Genomic DNA, 15,703 nt, shown 5'->3' on the forward strand with positions numbered 1-15,703 from the left:
CTTGGTAAGAACCTAGATGAGGCGGGAGCTGACATGGATGTTATTCCACCATCCATGAAACCTATGTAGAAGCCATGTGCGAATCCTATATGATGTTGTAGAGAGCAAGCATATTGTGAGTTCGGGTTAGTCACTTGAGTAGCAACTAGACTAGGACCTGCATGGTGTTGAGTGACATACACTCCGTGAGGGAGAATCTCCACCATAGCATACATTTCATACTGTATATGCTAGAGATATGACCAATCAAGTAAGTGAGTGAATGGATCCCTACTTCATCACTGTGTGAATACTTGATATCGTATATTGATTATACGAGTATACCCTTATGACTTTGACTATGCTACGAGGCGTAGAGTTGATGTTTGCTACTTTAGTGTGCTTCCTATGGTCACGAGTGATTCGATCTACTGGGGCATGTCTAGGAAAGCAGTCGACTCGAAACTAAGTAGTATAGAGTGAAAGGAAGGTAAAGTATTGTCATATTACTCATATGTGTTCACCGGCCGACCAGTTGTAATTTGTTGTGTACTTATCATAACTGGGAATACATATGGAGTAGTGGGAGTTAAGTATCGTCTTTATTTATTTTATTGAGGGGTCAAGGGATACTGGACTCGATGTGACAAAGTGAACCTAGGGTATAGAATACATCGTGTATTTATTTTCTTTTTCTTCCCCGAGGTTGATGTCTCCAATTCTGGCTTTGTGTGAGTTTCTAGTTTGGAGCTCCCGCATGCAGGTGTATTCGGTGGTCACATGACCCATTTGCTAGTATGAACTCAGAACTGGTAAAGTCATTGCCTTTCACGGGTGAGTGGGAGATGACGGTTGAAACACCCGGTGAAAGGGTGTATGTGAGAAAAGACATAACCGTAGGATATAACCATTGTACTGGTTGCGTCTCTTTCATAAACACCACTTGAATCCTATAAAAGTATAGGTTCCATATGACAAAAAAAGATATGAAAAAAACACCAGAAAAGAAAACGTGAGTTATCAGTTTTGGTGAGTAGCATTTGGGTTGTGAATCTGCGATTCCGACTCTAGTAGTCGGTTTCCGACCATTGTCCAGAAAATCAGAAGACTGTGATTTCAACCAAGGAATAGATCAACAAAATAGGTACGCAACTACACTTCCGTAATCTTACATAGACAACAAACATTGTGCCATAATTATGATGGATTGCGATGATGTTACAACGGAAGTCTGTAAACACACGTTAAACATGTGTATTGAACATAAACATGCGGCGTATATAATCTATCGTAATTATGACGAAAACCGTGCGACAAATTTAGTCATTAATGACGACCGATGAGATACCCCGTCATTATGCGCCACAAGTATTCATGGCAGATTTACCGTTGCAAGCTAATTTTCATCCCAAATCGTAGCTTTCTTTTACGAGATTATTGCGACGAAATATTTCGTCACAGCCCACAATAGTTGTAATTGTTTTTCAACAGTTTGCGACGACATTTTTAACTCGAATGCCTGTCGTAAATCCGTCAAAAATTTTGTTTTGCCATGTAAATTTCGTTGCTATTCGTAGACTATTTGTTGTTTAAGACTCTACGGCTCACTATCCCATTGCTACCCATGCGACTTGTTAACATTGACTCTGCAACTCAAGTACTCCAACTTGTTGATTCATGCGATTAGTTGACCTTTGCGATTTCATTACTCATGATTCGTTCACTCCATTTGGAAGGTTCCAAATCCTAAATAATACTAAATTTCAAATCGAAAACAATAACTTAACATACCATTTTTTACTCCATCGACTTGTTCGATTTTCATATTCGAGGACGATGATGAGTTGGACGATACAACCATTTCGATTTTCTTATCTGCAAAAAATCCCCTTGGAAAATTATCCATTGAAGATAAAATTGTCCTTCTGAAAATTGTCGAATGAATTTCTTTTCATTTTTTCGAATAGTTATTTGAGTTTCGACGGGTTTTTTTGTCATCGTCTTTCCCGCACAATTTAAAATGATTTTTTTATATATAAATATACATATAGAACTTACATATATTATCCGTCATTTTCAATGAGAAAAATCCAAATATTTTGCCGGCAATCGTTTTCTTTTTTAATTGGTTCATTGTATTTTATCTTTGGCATCATTGTATTTTAAAATCCTAATATTAATTGTTAGTATCAAACAACCGTAATATTTTAGCTGGTTTATCTTTTTTTTTTCTCTGAAAAAGAAATGGATTTAACAAAAAAAAAAAGTTGTACGCAGAGAGTCAGAGACTACGCGTTGTAGTTTTCTTCTGTCCGAAGCAAGAGAGATCGGCCCAGCGTTAGATCGACGCTGAGTACAATGAGTCGGTTAAATCAAAAACTCCCTATAAATACCCAAAATCCCAAAAATTCCAATCGCATCAAATCCTTAATTCCCTGAAGAATTCTGAGATCGTTCCGTATCGTTTCCTTGGATTTCCCGAAGAATAAATACCTCAACTTTTCCCTCGTTATTCAGCAGAAAATTTCTAATCGCGTTCTTCTGATTCGACGAGGATTCTTTCTTTCTTTCTGGGGTTTCTTTCTTTCTGTTGATTGAATCATGGGCACTTCTCAAAGCCGTGAAGACCGAATCACCGATTCAGAATCGGAGTATGACGAAGAGGAAGAAGCAGAGGAAGAAGAATACGGCGATGCGGAGGATTCGAAGGGGCCTAGCTCGACATCTTCTTCTGCTTCTGGCGCAAAACTCCGTGGACCGTCGGATTCATCTATCGATGGTATCGATGAGAAGTTGAAATCCCTAAAATTGAAGTACTCATCATCGGGAACGCCCAAGATGAAAAACCCAGTTAAGCTTTATCTCCATGTCGGTGGGAACACGCCGAAAGCGAAATGGATCGTTTCGGATAAACTGACGTCTTATAAGTTCGTGAAAACCTCGGCGATTGACGGTGAGAATGTCGATGATTACGATGACAGTGAGGAATCACGTGGTGGAGGTGAGGCTTGGTGGTTTCTGGGTGTTGGGTCTAAGGTTAGGGCTAGGATTTCGACGGATGTGCAGCTGAAGATGTTTGGGGATCAACGTAGGGTTGATTTCGTGAGCAATGGCGTTTGGGCTTTGAAATTCTTCTCTGATGAAGATTACAGGGCGTTCGTGACTCGATTCCAGGACTGTTTGTTCGAGAACGTGTACAGGGTTAAGCCCACGGAGGAGAACAAGATCAAAATCTACGGTAAGGAATTCATTGGGTGGATAAATCCTGAATCAGCAGATGATTCAATGTGGGAAGATGCCGAGGATTCGCCACACGAATCCAAGGTAACTCCATCGAAGGAGAACATTGACTCTATCGAAGAGATCGAGGAAGAGGCAAATGGTGGAGTGCAGAGCTTAGCATTGGGAGCTTTGGATAATTCGTTCTTGGTTAACGATTTTGGAGTTCAGGTTTACCGGAATTTCGAGCGTGGGATTCACGGGAAAGGTATTTGTGTGAGATTCGATGGTGGGAACTCGAAAATTGGATCGAGTCCGAGCTATTCAACCCCGAAGAAAGCTCTTCTGATGAGAGCAGAGACAAATATGATGCTGATGAGTCCAGCGAAAGAAGGAAAACCCCATGCCACTGGTGTTAAGCAGGTCGATATAGAAACCGGGAAGATAGTTACGGAATGGAAATTCGAGAAGGACGGTACTGATATCACGATGAGAGATATAACGAGCGACGCAAAAGGGTCGCAGCTGGATCCATCGGAATCGACGTTTTTGGGTTTAGACGACAATAGGCTGTGCCAATGGGACATGAGAGACAAGGGAGGGATCGTACAGAAGATCGGATCTCCGGTCTTGGAATGGACTCAAGGGCATCAGTTTTCTCGGGGAACTAATTTCCAATGCTTTGCGACGACTGGAGACGGATCCATTGTCGTGGGATCGCTTGATGGGAAGATAAGGTTGTACTCGAAGACATCGATGAGGCAAGCGAAAACGGCTTTTCCTGGGCTCGGCTCACCAATAACACACGTCGATGTATCGTATGATGGAAAATGGGTTCTGGGAACGACGGATACATATCTGATCCTTATATGTACTCTTTTCACCGACAAAGATGGGAGAACGAAAACGGGTTTTAGCGGGCGAATGGGAAACAAAATCCCAGCGCCGAGGCTACTGAAGTTGACACCATTGGATTCACACTTGGCTGGGAAAGATAACAAGTTCCATGGAGGCCACTTCTCATGGGTAAGTAGTATTAACATAATTCATGTCTATACGCCTTCAATTACACGTTTTCGCCAATGATATGGTTATAGAACTTTTGTTAGAATAGAATCTAGGGCTCCAACGATTTTTTCCCGCAATTCTAGAATCCATAGACTCTTTCCATCCCCTTTTTATCTGAAAACTCGGGTTAGAGTTTAGGGTTTAAGGGCTGTGTAGGCAGTTACAAGATCTTCGACCGACCAAAACAAAGGAACACTAGCGGGTCAATGTGGCCTCCTAACGGGTCATAAGCCCTCTTCTTTGGTCTGCACTTTCTGATTCTTCGTTCGTTAGTATATGTGTAACAGATACCACTTTCTCGGAGAATGAAAATTGAAAATGTTACATGATATTTTTTCTTGCAGGTAACAGAGAGCGGGAAGGAAGAGCGACGGATAGTGGCAACGGTAGGGAAATTCAGCGTGATATGGGACATGGAGCGGGTGAAGAAGAGCGGGCACGAGTGTTACGGGAAGCAGCAGCAGCAGCAGCAGCAAGGCTTGAAGAGCTGTTACTGCTACAAGATTGTGCTGAAAGATGAATCCATCGTCGAGAGCAGATTCATGCACGACAGATTCTCGGTTAGCGACTCTCCCGAGGCTCCCCTCGTCGTCGCCACTCCTCAGAAAGTCAGTTCCATCAGTTTGTCGGGACGTCGGCTGTGAGAACTAAGAAGAGAGACGACACCCTTTTGCACTGTTTCTATGTTTTGTTAATATACGTTTTCCTTTGAAGCTTTGTGTTGTTTGTTGACAAATCCATGTATTCACACACACACACAAACATGATTTTGAAAAAAAAAATACCAAATGAATATAAATTTGTAACATTGAAAATTCGAGTTTGAAGATAATCAAAATGACATCAGAAATCACATCATAGATTTAAAAAGAAAAAGAAACTGTTGCCTTAAACAAAATTCCAACAACACAAGTGTAAAATAGACCAAGTGCGTGCGTGTATATATAAAGCCAATACAGAAGAGGAATTTAATTTACAAAGAAACTTTACCATCGTATTATACATAAGGAGAATAACGCAGACCCCAAAATCTTCCTCTTTCTTCTTCATCCAACCTAATCTATAAATAGTATCAAAAACCCGGAATCGGAAATGAGGCCAAATACCTGTGGCTAAGGGCGGCGCCCTCAACATGTCTCGAAGCCCTAATCATCGTCCTCCGAATCTGCCATTGTTCGCATCAATTTAGAAAAGATCAGACCGAGTTTAATACGTTCTCGTCATGCGTAGGAGAAAGTCGAGGAATTTTCAACATATGATCCAACTCAAAAGAATGGTTCTAGGCATGATTGAAAAAAAAAGACAGTGAACTGGAATGCATAACGGGAATATGTACCGAATAAATGGCTTATCTAAGTTTAGCTATGGCTGGCCCTTTCGGTTCAGTTATGTAAAACCGAACCGATCCAAAAACACAACCATTTTTAAACCGAATCGAATATAAAAACAAAATGGTTATGATTTTTATCAAAGCAAAAAAATTAAACCCAAATGTTAATATAAATTAAAAAAAAATCGACTTTTGGGAAAAGAACATTTTTATCAATAAAAAAGAAACCGAACAAAATCCAATAGAGAAACCGAATAGGTAAAGCATTTCAAAAATCGAAAAAAAACCAAATAGGTAAAGCATTCCTAAAACTAAATGATCATCGTCACTCCACATTTCAGAAAATAGACCAGATATCGACAATAAAGAGAGTATAGACGCACCAGATCGTATATCTTCCCCAACTTTTCCTTTGTTTTGAAGCTGTCTCATGATCATCGAGTAGATGAGATACCACCAATATATGTGAAATACAAGTAGCATCAGTAACATCGTGTTGAAGCCATAGTACATTGACATTCCTTCAGGCGTTGTTATATCCACGTAGCTCCCGAGTTCAGTGCTAAATATCAGAGATACAAAGGGAAAAACTTAAGTATAGTAAAAAAGAAAAGACTTTGAAGACATGATGAAACATTGATTTCTTTTATTTATTGGTTAACTAAAGACGAGAAATTGTGAAATAAAGTACAGGAATGTTGACATTCTCTATGAGAACTCGAGAAAAACTAGTCTCTATTAATCGAAACCAGTTCTGGTACCAAAACGACAAAAATAAATTATTGGAAAACAGATGCAGATCTGATAATAAGCAAAACATTTACCAACGATGAGTTAATGATAACGATGTGTACCTTGTAGCCCTGATGACACGAAACGGGAAGTATATTAACCGTAGCAGAAGCCATGAGAGAGCGAATAGTCCGAAACACACACTCGCTCCGAGTTCGTTCTCAGAGTATTTAAAAATTTTAGCAGATTCCATAAACACATCACTCGCGTCGTGAAGAGCTAGGATGATCGAACCAACCCGAAAAAACCTGTAGATTTATTAAATTCAATCAAAAAATGATTCTTTCATTTTTCAGTCACCCTTTCCACAGATGAACTACAGCTATGATGATTCTCGGTAACAGAGGTCATACATCAATAGAAAGCTTGCAAACACTTTGTTTCACTTCTCGTAAGCACTACTAGAACTTCACTCTATACCAATTAAGCAAGAAAATCAGTGTCTTTTGAGAACAATCATGGAGGCAAGCAAATATAAGTGCTTCAAGGTCCTGTTACCTTGTTAAGAATGAATAGCCAATCAGGAGGATGGTGATTATATGATGAGACATCATAACAGCAAAATCCTTCCTTCTCGTCTCCCATGTAAGCAATGCAGCAACACTATACAGATAGAATCCGCATTGACACATGTAGTATATCTTTAGAGAAAGCCTACAGCAATAAGTAGATCGAGGTTAGTCATGAGCTCTGCTTATCGTACTATCATAAATGTATCGAATGTAGAAGGGGATGCTGAATGTTCTGTTCATGACAGATAAATCCCCGATACTTGAATTTCAGACAAATAGCAACTGCCCCAAAAGAGAAAACAATGACAAAGAAAATAAGAAAGGGAATGAGAGACAAAATCAGAGACAAATGAGAAATAGAAGATCGTGTAAAAACCTTTTTCTACGACAGCATGAGGTTGTACTTCAAATGAGGTATAAGACTAATGAGACAGCCTAGGTCGAGTTGAATGAAAAAAAGGAGTGATGCAAAAGTGGGGAAGACAACTCAAGTGAATGAAGCTGGTCCACTTTTGAAGATGGAATAAGCAATTCTCAAGTGCTGCACTCACTGAAAGGAAAAACCGTATGTGATTCATGTAGAAGGAAAGTACTAAGGAACTCCTCTGCAATCTACATCTACATCGTTGGGTATATTTCAGTCCGGATACAATTAAAGAAAGCTTCCCAGAATCGAGCCTATACTTTGGATGAAATATTGAAGGAATCATTTGATAAAATCTTTTAAGCATGGGAGTATCATATTAAGCACGCGAATCACATTTCCATCTAGTCTACAGCACACATGGGCCTTTGGTTTCAACAAGTAACGAAACTGAAAGGTTTCTACTGACATGACCATCTTATCCACCCAGCATGTTAAAAAAATGAGTGCAATTGCTGGTACCTGATTCTAAATCCAGATAGTGAAGAACACATATGATCATGCATTACGCGCTAATCAGATAGACGAAACAAATATCCGATTACAAAAGTAAATTAGAAACGAAAGTGATCGATTACTCACTTTAACTCTTGATTTGGCCAACCATTGAAATACTGACGTGTGTCACTGAACCACGGCTCGCGATAGATGACTTTGAGAACAAATATTTCACAACTGGCATAGTATGCGAATTTCCACAAAGACTCCATGCATTTGACAATTTTCGCACGGGTTGCATCATTCGTTTTATGCGAGGCAGAACCGATACTTAAAAGCCAGACAGCGATCCTCTGAAAGATTTGAAGGAAAAATAATCAAACTTCATACATCAACATCGACATCGACATCGACATCGACTTAAACTTCATATCTCTTGTAAATTTATAAGTTATGATTAACCAGCATCAATCGACAAAGCAGTCATTACTAGTAAATAAGAGTTATATTTTTCTTCAATCTTCAAAAAGATTTTCAAAAAAAAAAAAAATCATGCCTTGGAAATCATCCCTAAGCTCTAAACAAAATCAATAAGAATGCCCAACTCCACATAAATCACGATATTATTTTGCTAAAGCGAATATGTATAGCTTAAAGAGCAAGAATATGGTTGAAGTGCAAGCTCGTTCAATCCTTATATCTAATTATTCTTCCGCAATAAGTGAGAAAGAAATCACTAAATGCTATGTTCTTCATTTACGTTCACAATCTGCAGTTCGAATTATCCCATGATATGCTCGCATTTGCCCCTCTGCAATTTCTATTTTCGCAGAAGAATCAAGCATAACGCTATCTATCGCTCGAGAAATAGACACCAACGCAGATAACACGAACAAATTTAACATAACATAAAACCAAAAATTCTACGAAAGCGAAAATAGAGAGAGATTCTTACGTGAAATACGAATCTGTCGAGGATGAGTCTAGAGAAGAAGAATCCAAACGCGAAATAGACAGCAACCGAGAAATGCCGAAACTCCAGCGGCGCATCAAGCTTGCCGGCGCCGGCGCCGGCGCCACCTATCCGTACAGACAAGGGTTCCATGTCGGGGCTCAAAATCCGCCGCGGAAATCGATTTCACAGTGAAATCATCAAGATGAAACAAAAAAAACTTCCCCAATTCGATCGATTCTGATGGAACAAAAAAAAAACACTCCGACACAGAGCCGGAGAAAGAAATCCGGATTGATTTGGAAATATCTTGGAATCGGAGACGAAATCGTTCTGATTTTTGGATGTTCTTAGATTTGCTATACAAAGACGGAGAATATGAAGTTGAAGGAACAATGGCAGAGATTCGAAGTGCAGTTATAATCCTCCGATTTTGACACACAAAAAAAAAAAAAAAATTGTGAACGACAGATTGTCGTAAGATTCTTTTATTACAAAATTCCTTTTATGTATTTATAATCCTTATTTATTAGTCATTAATTTAAAATTAGTGGTAACACAAAAGTCCCATAAGAATAATAAATGAAATTACAAAAAATTAAATATAATTCCTTTTCTCTAAATAGAACCGAAGTTTTACATTAATGAAATGTTAATCAATATTAAAATAGAAATCTTACCATCATTTTAACATACAGATATTTCAATCATTGTCATGTAATAGTTTAATTACGTTTATGCACGTTCGATAGTATTTTCAGAAAACAAAAAATATTATATGAAACTTTACATAATTAGTGGATTTATATTAAAAAAACATATATAAATTTTTTTTTAATAATTTCGTATATTTTTATATAATTTTCTTGCTTTGAACTATGCCAATTCTTTTTACCCGTATTTAATATCTAAATTTTTTAAGATTAATAATCCAACAATATGTAATATAAAAAAAATATAATAATACAATAACCGAGAATCATATTATCAGATCTTACATCTACCAAAAACATCTCCATGCTACCAGTTGCCTTCCTAAAGCTAAAAACCACATTCCTCACTTGAAGCGTCTTCTTTTTCTCATGTAAATGTCCAGACAACTAGACGAAGATGACTTCAAATCGGGCACAAGGGTTACTCTCCAAGTGTGTCCTGAAACCCGAGTCCCCGCCCTCGAATCTGAAGTTATACAACGCGTCTCGTTGAGTGAGGCCAAGAGGGTATATCCGATACACTCTCAGCTCGTCGTCTTCTCCTCTTAAACCTCTAGGCCGTTCGTTCTTCCACACCGGCTCATGCTTCATAGACTTGAATTTCTCGAGAATCGCAGATTTCAGAGCCTCTAGAGTCAGATTTCCGCTCCTGTCCATCAGTCCGAAAAACTCGGTTTAGTGCCCTTCGTGAACAAAATAATGCAAAGAGACGATCCACGAGGATCTACCCCGGATTTTCTACAGTTGTGTATGGCAAATCCTGGTGATAAATCATCACAATTACTTTGCTGTTCTACTACTTGCTTGCACAATGTAACAAACAGTCGCTAAAACAAGGTCTTGTGTCATCGGTGTACCTGACCTCGGTCTTGTCCCTTTCGGATTTCTCAGACGGATTATCAGATCTCGCCCTCATATGGCTCGGGTACCCGATGACACGTGGGCTCGAGTTGACTCATCAAATCGCTTACAGTAAAGGTTGTGGTTTGTTTGAAAAATTCTTTCCCGACAAGCAACCAGACTTACCTCAAGAAGATGGATTCCATGTCGAAGCGACCCCTTTCTCTTACATACAAATGGTATACAGTCTCTTGTCCACTGGTGCACTTGCACAGCCTTTTCTTGAACTTAGGGCTCTTTTCTTCTTCCTCTTCCCGGATTTTCGTCGCCAAGAATATGCAGAGACGGCAAGATGAGTGTACAGCCGCCATATCGACTAACGCCTTGAAAGAATCTGAAGGGCCCTCATATTTCCACCTAATCGAACCATATATATATATGTATATATACCGTAAAATTAAATTACACGTCTTTGGGAGTATTTTCTGTAATCAATATATATACCTTAGAGTCTGATTATAGGCTTCGGGGTTAGTTGCGAGATACTTCATTCTCTTTGCGACTGGCTTAACATCGTCCATATTCTTAATGTGGAGGATCGAGCCGGGAGCTGGAGCGAATTCTTCGATGTTTGGAGCACCAACAACAACCGGGACAGATCCTGTAAGAAGTGGATGTCGAAATTGCTCATTAGAAATAGAAAATAGACTTCTGGAACGTAAATGAGGCTGAGATGGTCTTAGTTAGGGGTGACTAATTTGGTTAATAACCGAAAAACTGAAACTGTAATCAACTAGAATAACATATAAAAACGAACAATTATGATTTCTCTAAAACCAAACCGAACAAAAAAAATAACCAAAAACACTGAAAATTTCTTTGAAAAATGAATATTTTTATCAATAAAACCGAAACAGAACAGAACCAAATTCAATATAAAAACTGAAACCTGAAATGGCCACCCATCTTAGTCGGGTTTGTTTTTCTTTTATTGGGCATTGGATTTTATTTTATATGCATATATGTGTGTGATGTGTATATATATGTATGTATATACTTAAAAATATATGTATATATATGTATATATGAATATTTATGTTTGTAACTATATGTGTATTAGTATGTATGTATATTTGTAAATGGGTTAATTCGGTTTGAACGGGTTTAATGGATCGACCCAGACCAACCCAACCCGTTATTTACTCCCACCCAAATGGGTTGGATCCAGATGGATTGGTCAACCAATGGACATCCCTATTGACATAAAACATCCTTACAGGCTACAGCATCTTATTAATCTAATGAAACAACTGGTAAGAGTTTGAGAGTGTACCGGCAACAAGAGACTGGAAGAACTTCTCGGTGACGTAATCCTCCTCATTGGAATTCTCGAAAGCCAAACTGAATTTGTAGCGTTTAAGAGCTTCAACCTTATCCACTGTAAGAATTTTAAGACTCAACATGGTTAGTACAAACTGTGAAAGTTCGATGATCTCCCTATTTGGATGAACTTGCAAAGTGATTTTTCATAGCATTACATACACACACGCACATACATACATACATACCTCTTCCATCCCGGTTCCGGTGGCAACCACCATAAGAATCAATCTTGAAATGCTTCATTAGGGCTTCAAGTGCCTGTAGCCGGAAATTCCGAGCCCCGCAGTTGGAGATAAAAGCAGCTGCAAGAGCTTTCTCGGTCTTTGGTAACGGTGGAGCCATGATATTATATTCAGCCCACGAAAAATACCCGACAGGAACATCAGATGAGAGACTGGTGGTCATCACAACATCGTATCCCCTCCTAGTGTACAATGAAAGAATTCAGACCACCAGACCGGTAATTAGAGGTTTCGAAGGCATTAGAAAGAAGAAACTCCAGGAATAAAACGTCGAATTTATTTCGTGGGCATTCACTGAAGTGTGTGCTTTTCTACCATTAACATTTGCTTACCCACCGGCGTGCCTGAGAGAGATCATTCTCTTGGTAGTACTGTGCTGACTCCATGGAACGGATTATACTGAGTGTTCCGGGCTGATGACCTAATCCGAAAGCCGCATCAGGTTTCTTGTCTGAACTGAATCCAAATGTACAGTCAACAGAACATGTCTGAAACTCCTACAATTTAGAAAACTGGAGTCAGCAAATCAATACAGAAACTGGGTTAAAAAATGGCATACCTTCTGATGAAGAGAATGGAGTAAAGTCCTTATCGAGTGAACTAACCCCGGGAGAGAAAACATATCAAGTGTGTAATGGAGCATTAAGTGATAAACTCAAGTAGAAACGAGAAAAACCGTTTCTTCCTCGACAAATCCAAAAACTCCACATTGGGGTAAATCGGGTTCAGCCTTTCAGACACGCTCCAGGAAGATAAAGCATTATGTCTCAGGACAGTCTTGGACACAATTAAGTATCTTCAGGTTAAGGCAGTGGTTACAACCTATTGGTATCATTTCTCCCCCTACACAATTACTAAACATCTCCAAGATAGCATTTTGATCGGACGCGAAAGACGAATCTCATAAGCTCGAAGAAAATTACCAGAATTCTTTCTATAGATATACCTAATCATCCAATCCATAAGGAGGAGACTCGTGAGTTTTTGTCCATTCCCATGATTCACACATTATCATCAGACAAAAGCCAAGAGCTTTACACTCCTTACACATATTCAAATAATAGATCATATAGCCTCGGTAACTACAACTCAGAAAAAACATGATGAAACACAAGATTGTCAAACTCAACATACCCTTGATTCGATTCAAGAATATGTTCACAATTCCGAAGAGCACGTACATATATCGCTTTGAGACAAACCTTTTCACCACCAGAGACGAAGACGGGATCCTTTGTGAAATCCCTAGAATAAACCACCGAATCCTCTCTCTCCAACCACTCCTCACAGCTCTCCGACGCGATCCCGGTCTTCAGGTCGGAGCGCGAAGACGATGGAATCCGCGAGACCGAGAAGAAATCGGTCAAGGTATCGACGATAGCTGCGTTATCGAGACGACCCAGAAACCCGATCTCGATTATAACCACTAAAACCACGCATATTGGCAACAAGCTCGATAATTTCCTCTTCACAGACGACGACGACGAAGACGAAGAAGAAGAAGAAGAGCCATTGGGCTTGGCTAATCCATCATGGGTCGATCCAATTCTGGGTCCTCGAAGATTCGAGAAAAAACCCATGAAAGGAAACGACGAATCCAAGACAAAAGGTCTCAACTTCGAAGGCTGTGTCCTGCGAGGGAAATCTTCTGTCAATGGGATGAAGCTGAGTTTGGCTATGAACTCTGTTTTGAATCTACCAAAGTCAATGTGGAAGTTTGTTTTGGTCATAGCATTAGCCATATGGTCAATTTCCATAATATTGCATTTAGTTTTATTTATTATATATTTCGTACAGTTGCATGTTTTATATGAAATTTTATACATGATTTATTAGGAGACATCGTATCAGTTTTGGTTCCACTTGAAACTGAATTTTCCGTCCATATTACAAATTTATAACGAACCTATTATAACTATTATTAAAACCCAAAATATTATTCCACCGTATAAAAATAAGACAGTGAATTCAAACAAAAAAAAGAAAGATAAGACAAAGGAATGATGAACTTATTTGTCACAATGCAGGCGATCCAAGGTGAAAAATGCTCACCAATTTTTTTTTTTTTTTTTTTTTTGGTATGTAGTTTTGGGGTTTCGGGGGATCTGGTTTGGAAAAAAATTTTTAAAAATTTTTTTTTATCATTTTATTTATTAGGAGACATCGTATCAGTTTTGGTTCCACTTGAAACTGAATTTTCCGTCCATATTACAAATTTATAACGAACCTATTATAACTATTATTAAAACCCAAAATATTATTCCACCGTATAAAAATAAGACAGTGAATTCAAACAAAAAAAAGAAAGATAAGACAAAGGAATGATGAACTTATTTGTCACAATGCAGGCGATCCAAGGTGAAAAATGCTCACCAATTTTTTTTTTTTTTTTTTTTTTGGTATGTAGTTATGGGGATTCAGGGTATCTGGTTTGGAGAACAATTTTTCAAAATATTTTTATATCATTTCTGTTTATGGCAAAAATGATTCATAACTAATTTGAATTAACATTATTAGGAAGATGAAACGCACGATCATTTGTTTTTTAGATGCTCCTATAGCAAGGAAATTTGGCTGTCTTTAGCAGAAAAAATCTGGTCGAATCCTCCGGCAGAGCTCGCGGGATGCCAAGTCTGGTTGAGCTGCATCTCGGGGCCAGACACGGTTAGCCGAAGAACATTACTAAAGGTACTAATTCAACACTCTCTCTATGAAATCTGGAAGGAAAGAAACTCTCGGATCTTCCAGAACTCGACTGCTACAACTCTAATGCTCAGACGCCGAATAGACCGATCTGTCCGAAGCACTCTGTTATCGCTCCAACAAGTACGCGACTGCGAAAGCAATAACCTACTCGAGAAGTGGTATTCCCTCACTCTTTACCGAGATGTACGAGTATAAATGCTGATTTGATATGTAATTTATTCCTTTGTAAGGTTTTTTGGCGTAAGCTTTATGTGTGGATCGAAGATCCTAAATCTTGAAATCCAAACCGATAAAAAGAGAAATTAGGGAAACTTCCTGATTTTTATGATATGATCACTCGATTCCTTCTTCATGCAACATTCTCAATCCAATATGCTGCAGAATATTTCATGGTTTCCTTTCTTAAATGTACAAGTGTAATCTTATTTCCCTTGTAGAGTTCATGCACACATATGGTATGTTCTTGATATCATCCATATATTCTAACAAATATATTTATGCTAATTGTGGTGTCTCTCGTATGTCTTAAGTTGAAATCCGATTAAAAAAGTTAAAGTGAAACAAGTACTACTATAACAAACAAATCGCATATTTTAAAACTTATTTTCTTCCCTCCAACTGATACTTTTCTTGTAGGGCAATATCACACATATGTCATATAACGTAAAGATTTGTGGAATAATATGATAATTCATTCATAGTCAATCACATATAATAAAATACATAAAAGTCACAAACAAAATAAATAAACTAAAGATAACATCAAATATTTATAAATCGTTTTAAATATTTATTTTTTAAATTTAATAAAATCTCTACGGTACAATATATATCATAATATTCTTCACGATTTTGTATATCTCAATGTCCCCTCAAATTGGAGTGTGAAAATCCAGAAATACCCAACTTACTAAGAAAATGATCAAACGCATGCCGTTTGAACTACATTTATGCGTTATGACCCTATATAATTTATTTGTGTATATATATAAACACACAAATATATATATTGCAATGTGATATTGGAATCAATCACAATCATTTAGTTCGACTATTATCCCTTACATCCATTTATCTATAGTTTTGCATCGATATTATTATGTCA

General features: G+C 38.2%; 3 protein-coding genes across 3 annotated transcripts; 1 reads left to right on the plus strand and 2 right to left on the minus strand.

The window, feature by feature from the left end:
• Positions 1-2,256: 2,256 nt before the first annotated feature.
• On the plus strand, positions 2,257-4,983 carry LOC104803451 (protein CYPRO4). The gene is made up of 2 exons (XM_010527386.2): positions 2,257-4,224; positions 4,611-4,983. Exons 1-2 carry the CDS (start codon positions 2,581-2,583, stop codon positions 4,908-4,910), a joined length of 1,944 nt encoding a protein of 647 aa, XP_010525688.1. The 5' UTR covers positions 2,257-2,580; the 3' UTR covers positions 4,911-4,983.
• A 171-nt stretch (positions 4,984-5,154) lies between these two features.
• Positions 5,155-9,156, minus strand: LOC104803454 (LAG1 longevity assurance homolog 2-like). Its single transcript, XM_010527387.2, has 6 exons — positions 8,718-9,156; positions 7,907-8,115; positions 6,887-7,042; positions 6,451-6,636; positions 5,980-6,158; positions 5,155-5,431 (listed from the first exon to the last, which is right to left on the minus strand). The coding sequence occupies exons 1-6, from the start codon at positions 8,865-8,867 to the stop codon at positions 5,412-5,414; spliced, it is 900 nt and encodes a 299-aa protein (XP_010525689.1). The 5' UTR covers positions 8,868-9,156; the 3' UTR covers positions 5,155-5,411.
• A 485-nt stretch (positions 9,157-9,641) lies between these two features.
• LOC104803455 (glycoprotein 3-alpha-L-fucosyltransferase A-like) lies at positions 9,642-13,597 on the minus strand. The gene is made up of 7 exons (XM_010527388.2): positions 13,095-13,597; positions 12,229-12,389; positions 11,836-12,074; positions 11,601-11,705; positions 10,772-10,928; positions 10,454-10,684; positions 9,642-10,076 (listed from the first exon to the last, which is right to left on the minus strand). Exons 1-7 carry the CDS (start codon positions 13,470-13,472, stop codon positions 9,815-9,817), a joined length of 1,533 nt encoding a protein of 510 aa, XP_010525690.1. The 5' UTR covers positions 13,473-13,597; the 3' UTR covers positions 9,642-9,814.
• Between the last annotated feature and the right edge of the window lie 2,106 nt (positions 13,598-15,703).

The sequence above is a fragment of the Tarenaya hassleriana genome, unplaced genomic scaffold (assembly GCF_000463585.1).
Source record: "Tarenaya hassleriana unplaced genomic scaffold, ASM46358v1 Cleome88, whole genome shotgun sequence".
In the NCBI taxonomy this organism is placed as follows: Eukaryota; Viridiplantae; Streptophyta; class Magnoliopsida; order Brassicales; family Cleomaceae; genus Tarenaya; species Tarenaya hassleriana.

What these genes read in the sequence shown, in the direction of transcription:
- LOC104803455 (XM_010527388.2), bottom strand. Translation starts at nt 13,472, where the DNA reads ATGGGTTTTTTCTCGAATCTTCGAGGACCCAGAATTGGATCGACCCAT. An exon ending in CCGGAACCGGGATGGAAGAG is followed by an intron (nt 11,706 to 11,835) that starts GTATGTATGTAT and finishes AAATTCTTACAG; the next exon opens with TGGATAAGGTTGAAGCTCTT. An exon ending in GCCTATAATCAGACTCTAAG is followed by an intron (nt 10,685 to 10,771) that starts GTATATATATTG and finishes TGGTTCGATTAG; the next exon opens with GTGGAAATATGAGGGCCCTT.
- LOC104803451 (XM_010527386.2), top strand. Translation starts at nt 2,581, where the DNA reads ATGGGCACTTCTCAAAGCCGTGAAGACCGAATCACCGATTCAGAATCG. An exon ending in ATGGAGGCCACTTCTCATGG is followed by an intron (nt 4,225 to 4,610) that starts GTAAGTAGTATT and finishes TTTTTCTTGCAG; the next exon opens with GTAACAGAGAGCGGGAAGGA.
- LOC104803454 (XM_010527387.2), bottom strand. Translation starts at nt 8,867, where the DNA reads ATGGAACCCTTGTCTGTACGGATAGGTGGCGCCGGCGCCGGCGCCGGC. An exon ending in TCGACAGATTCGTATTTCAC is followed by an intron (nt 8,116 to 8,717) that starts GTAAGAATCTCT and finishes CAAATCTTTCAG; the next exon opens with AGGATCGCTGTCTGGCTTTT. An exon ending in GGCTATTCATTCTTAACAAG is followed by an intron (nt 6,637 to 6,886) that starts GTAACAGGACCT and finishes ATAAATCTACAG; the next exon opens with GTTTTTTCGGGTTGGTTCGA.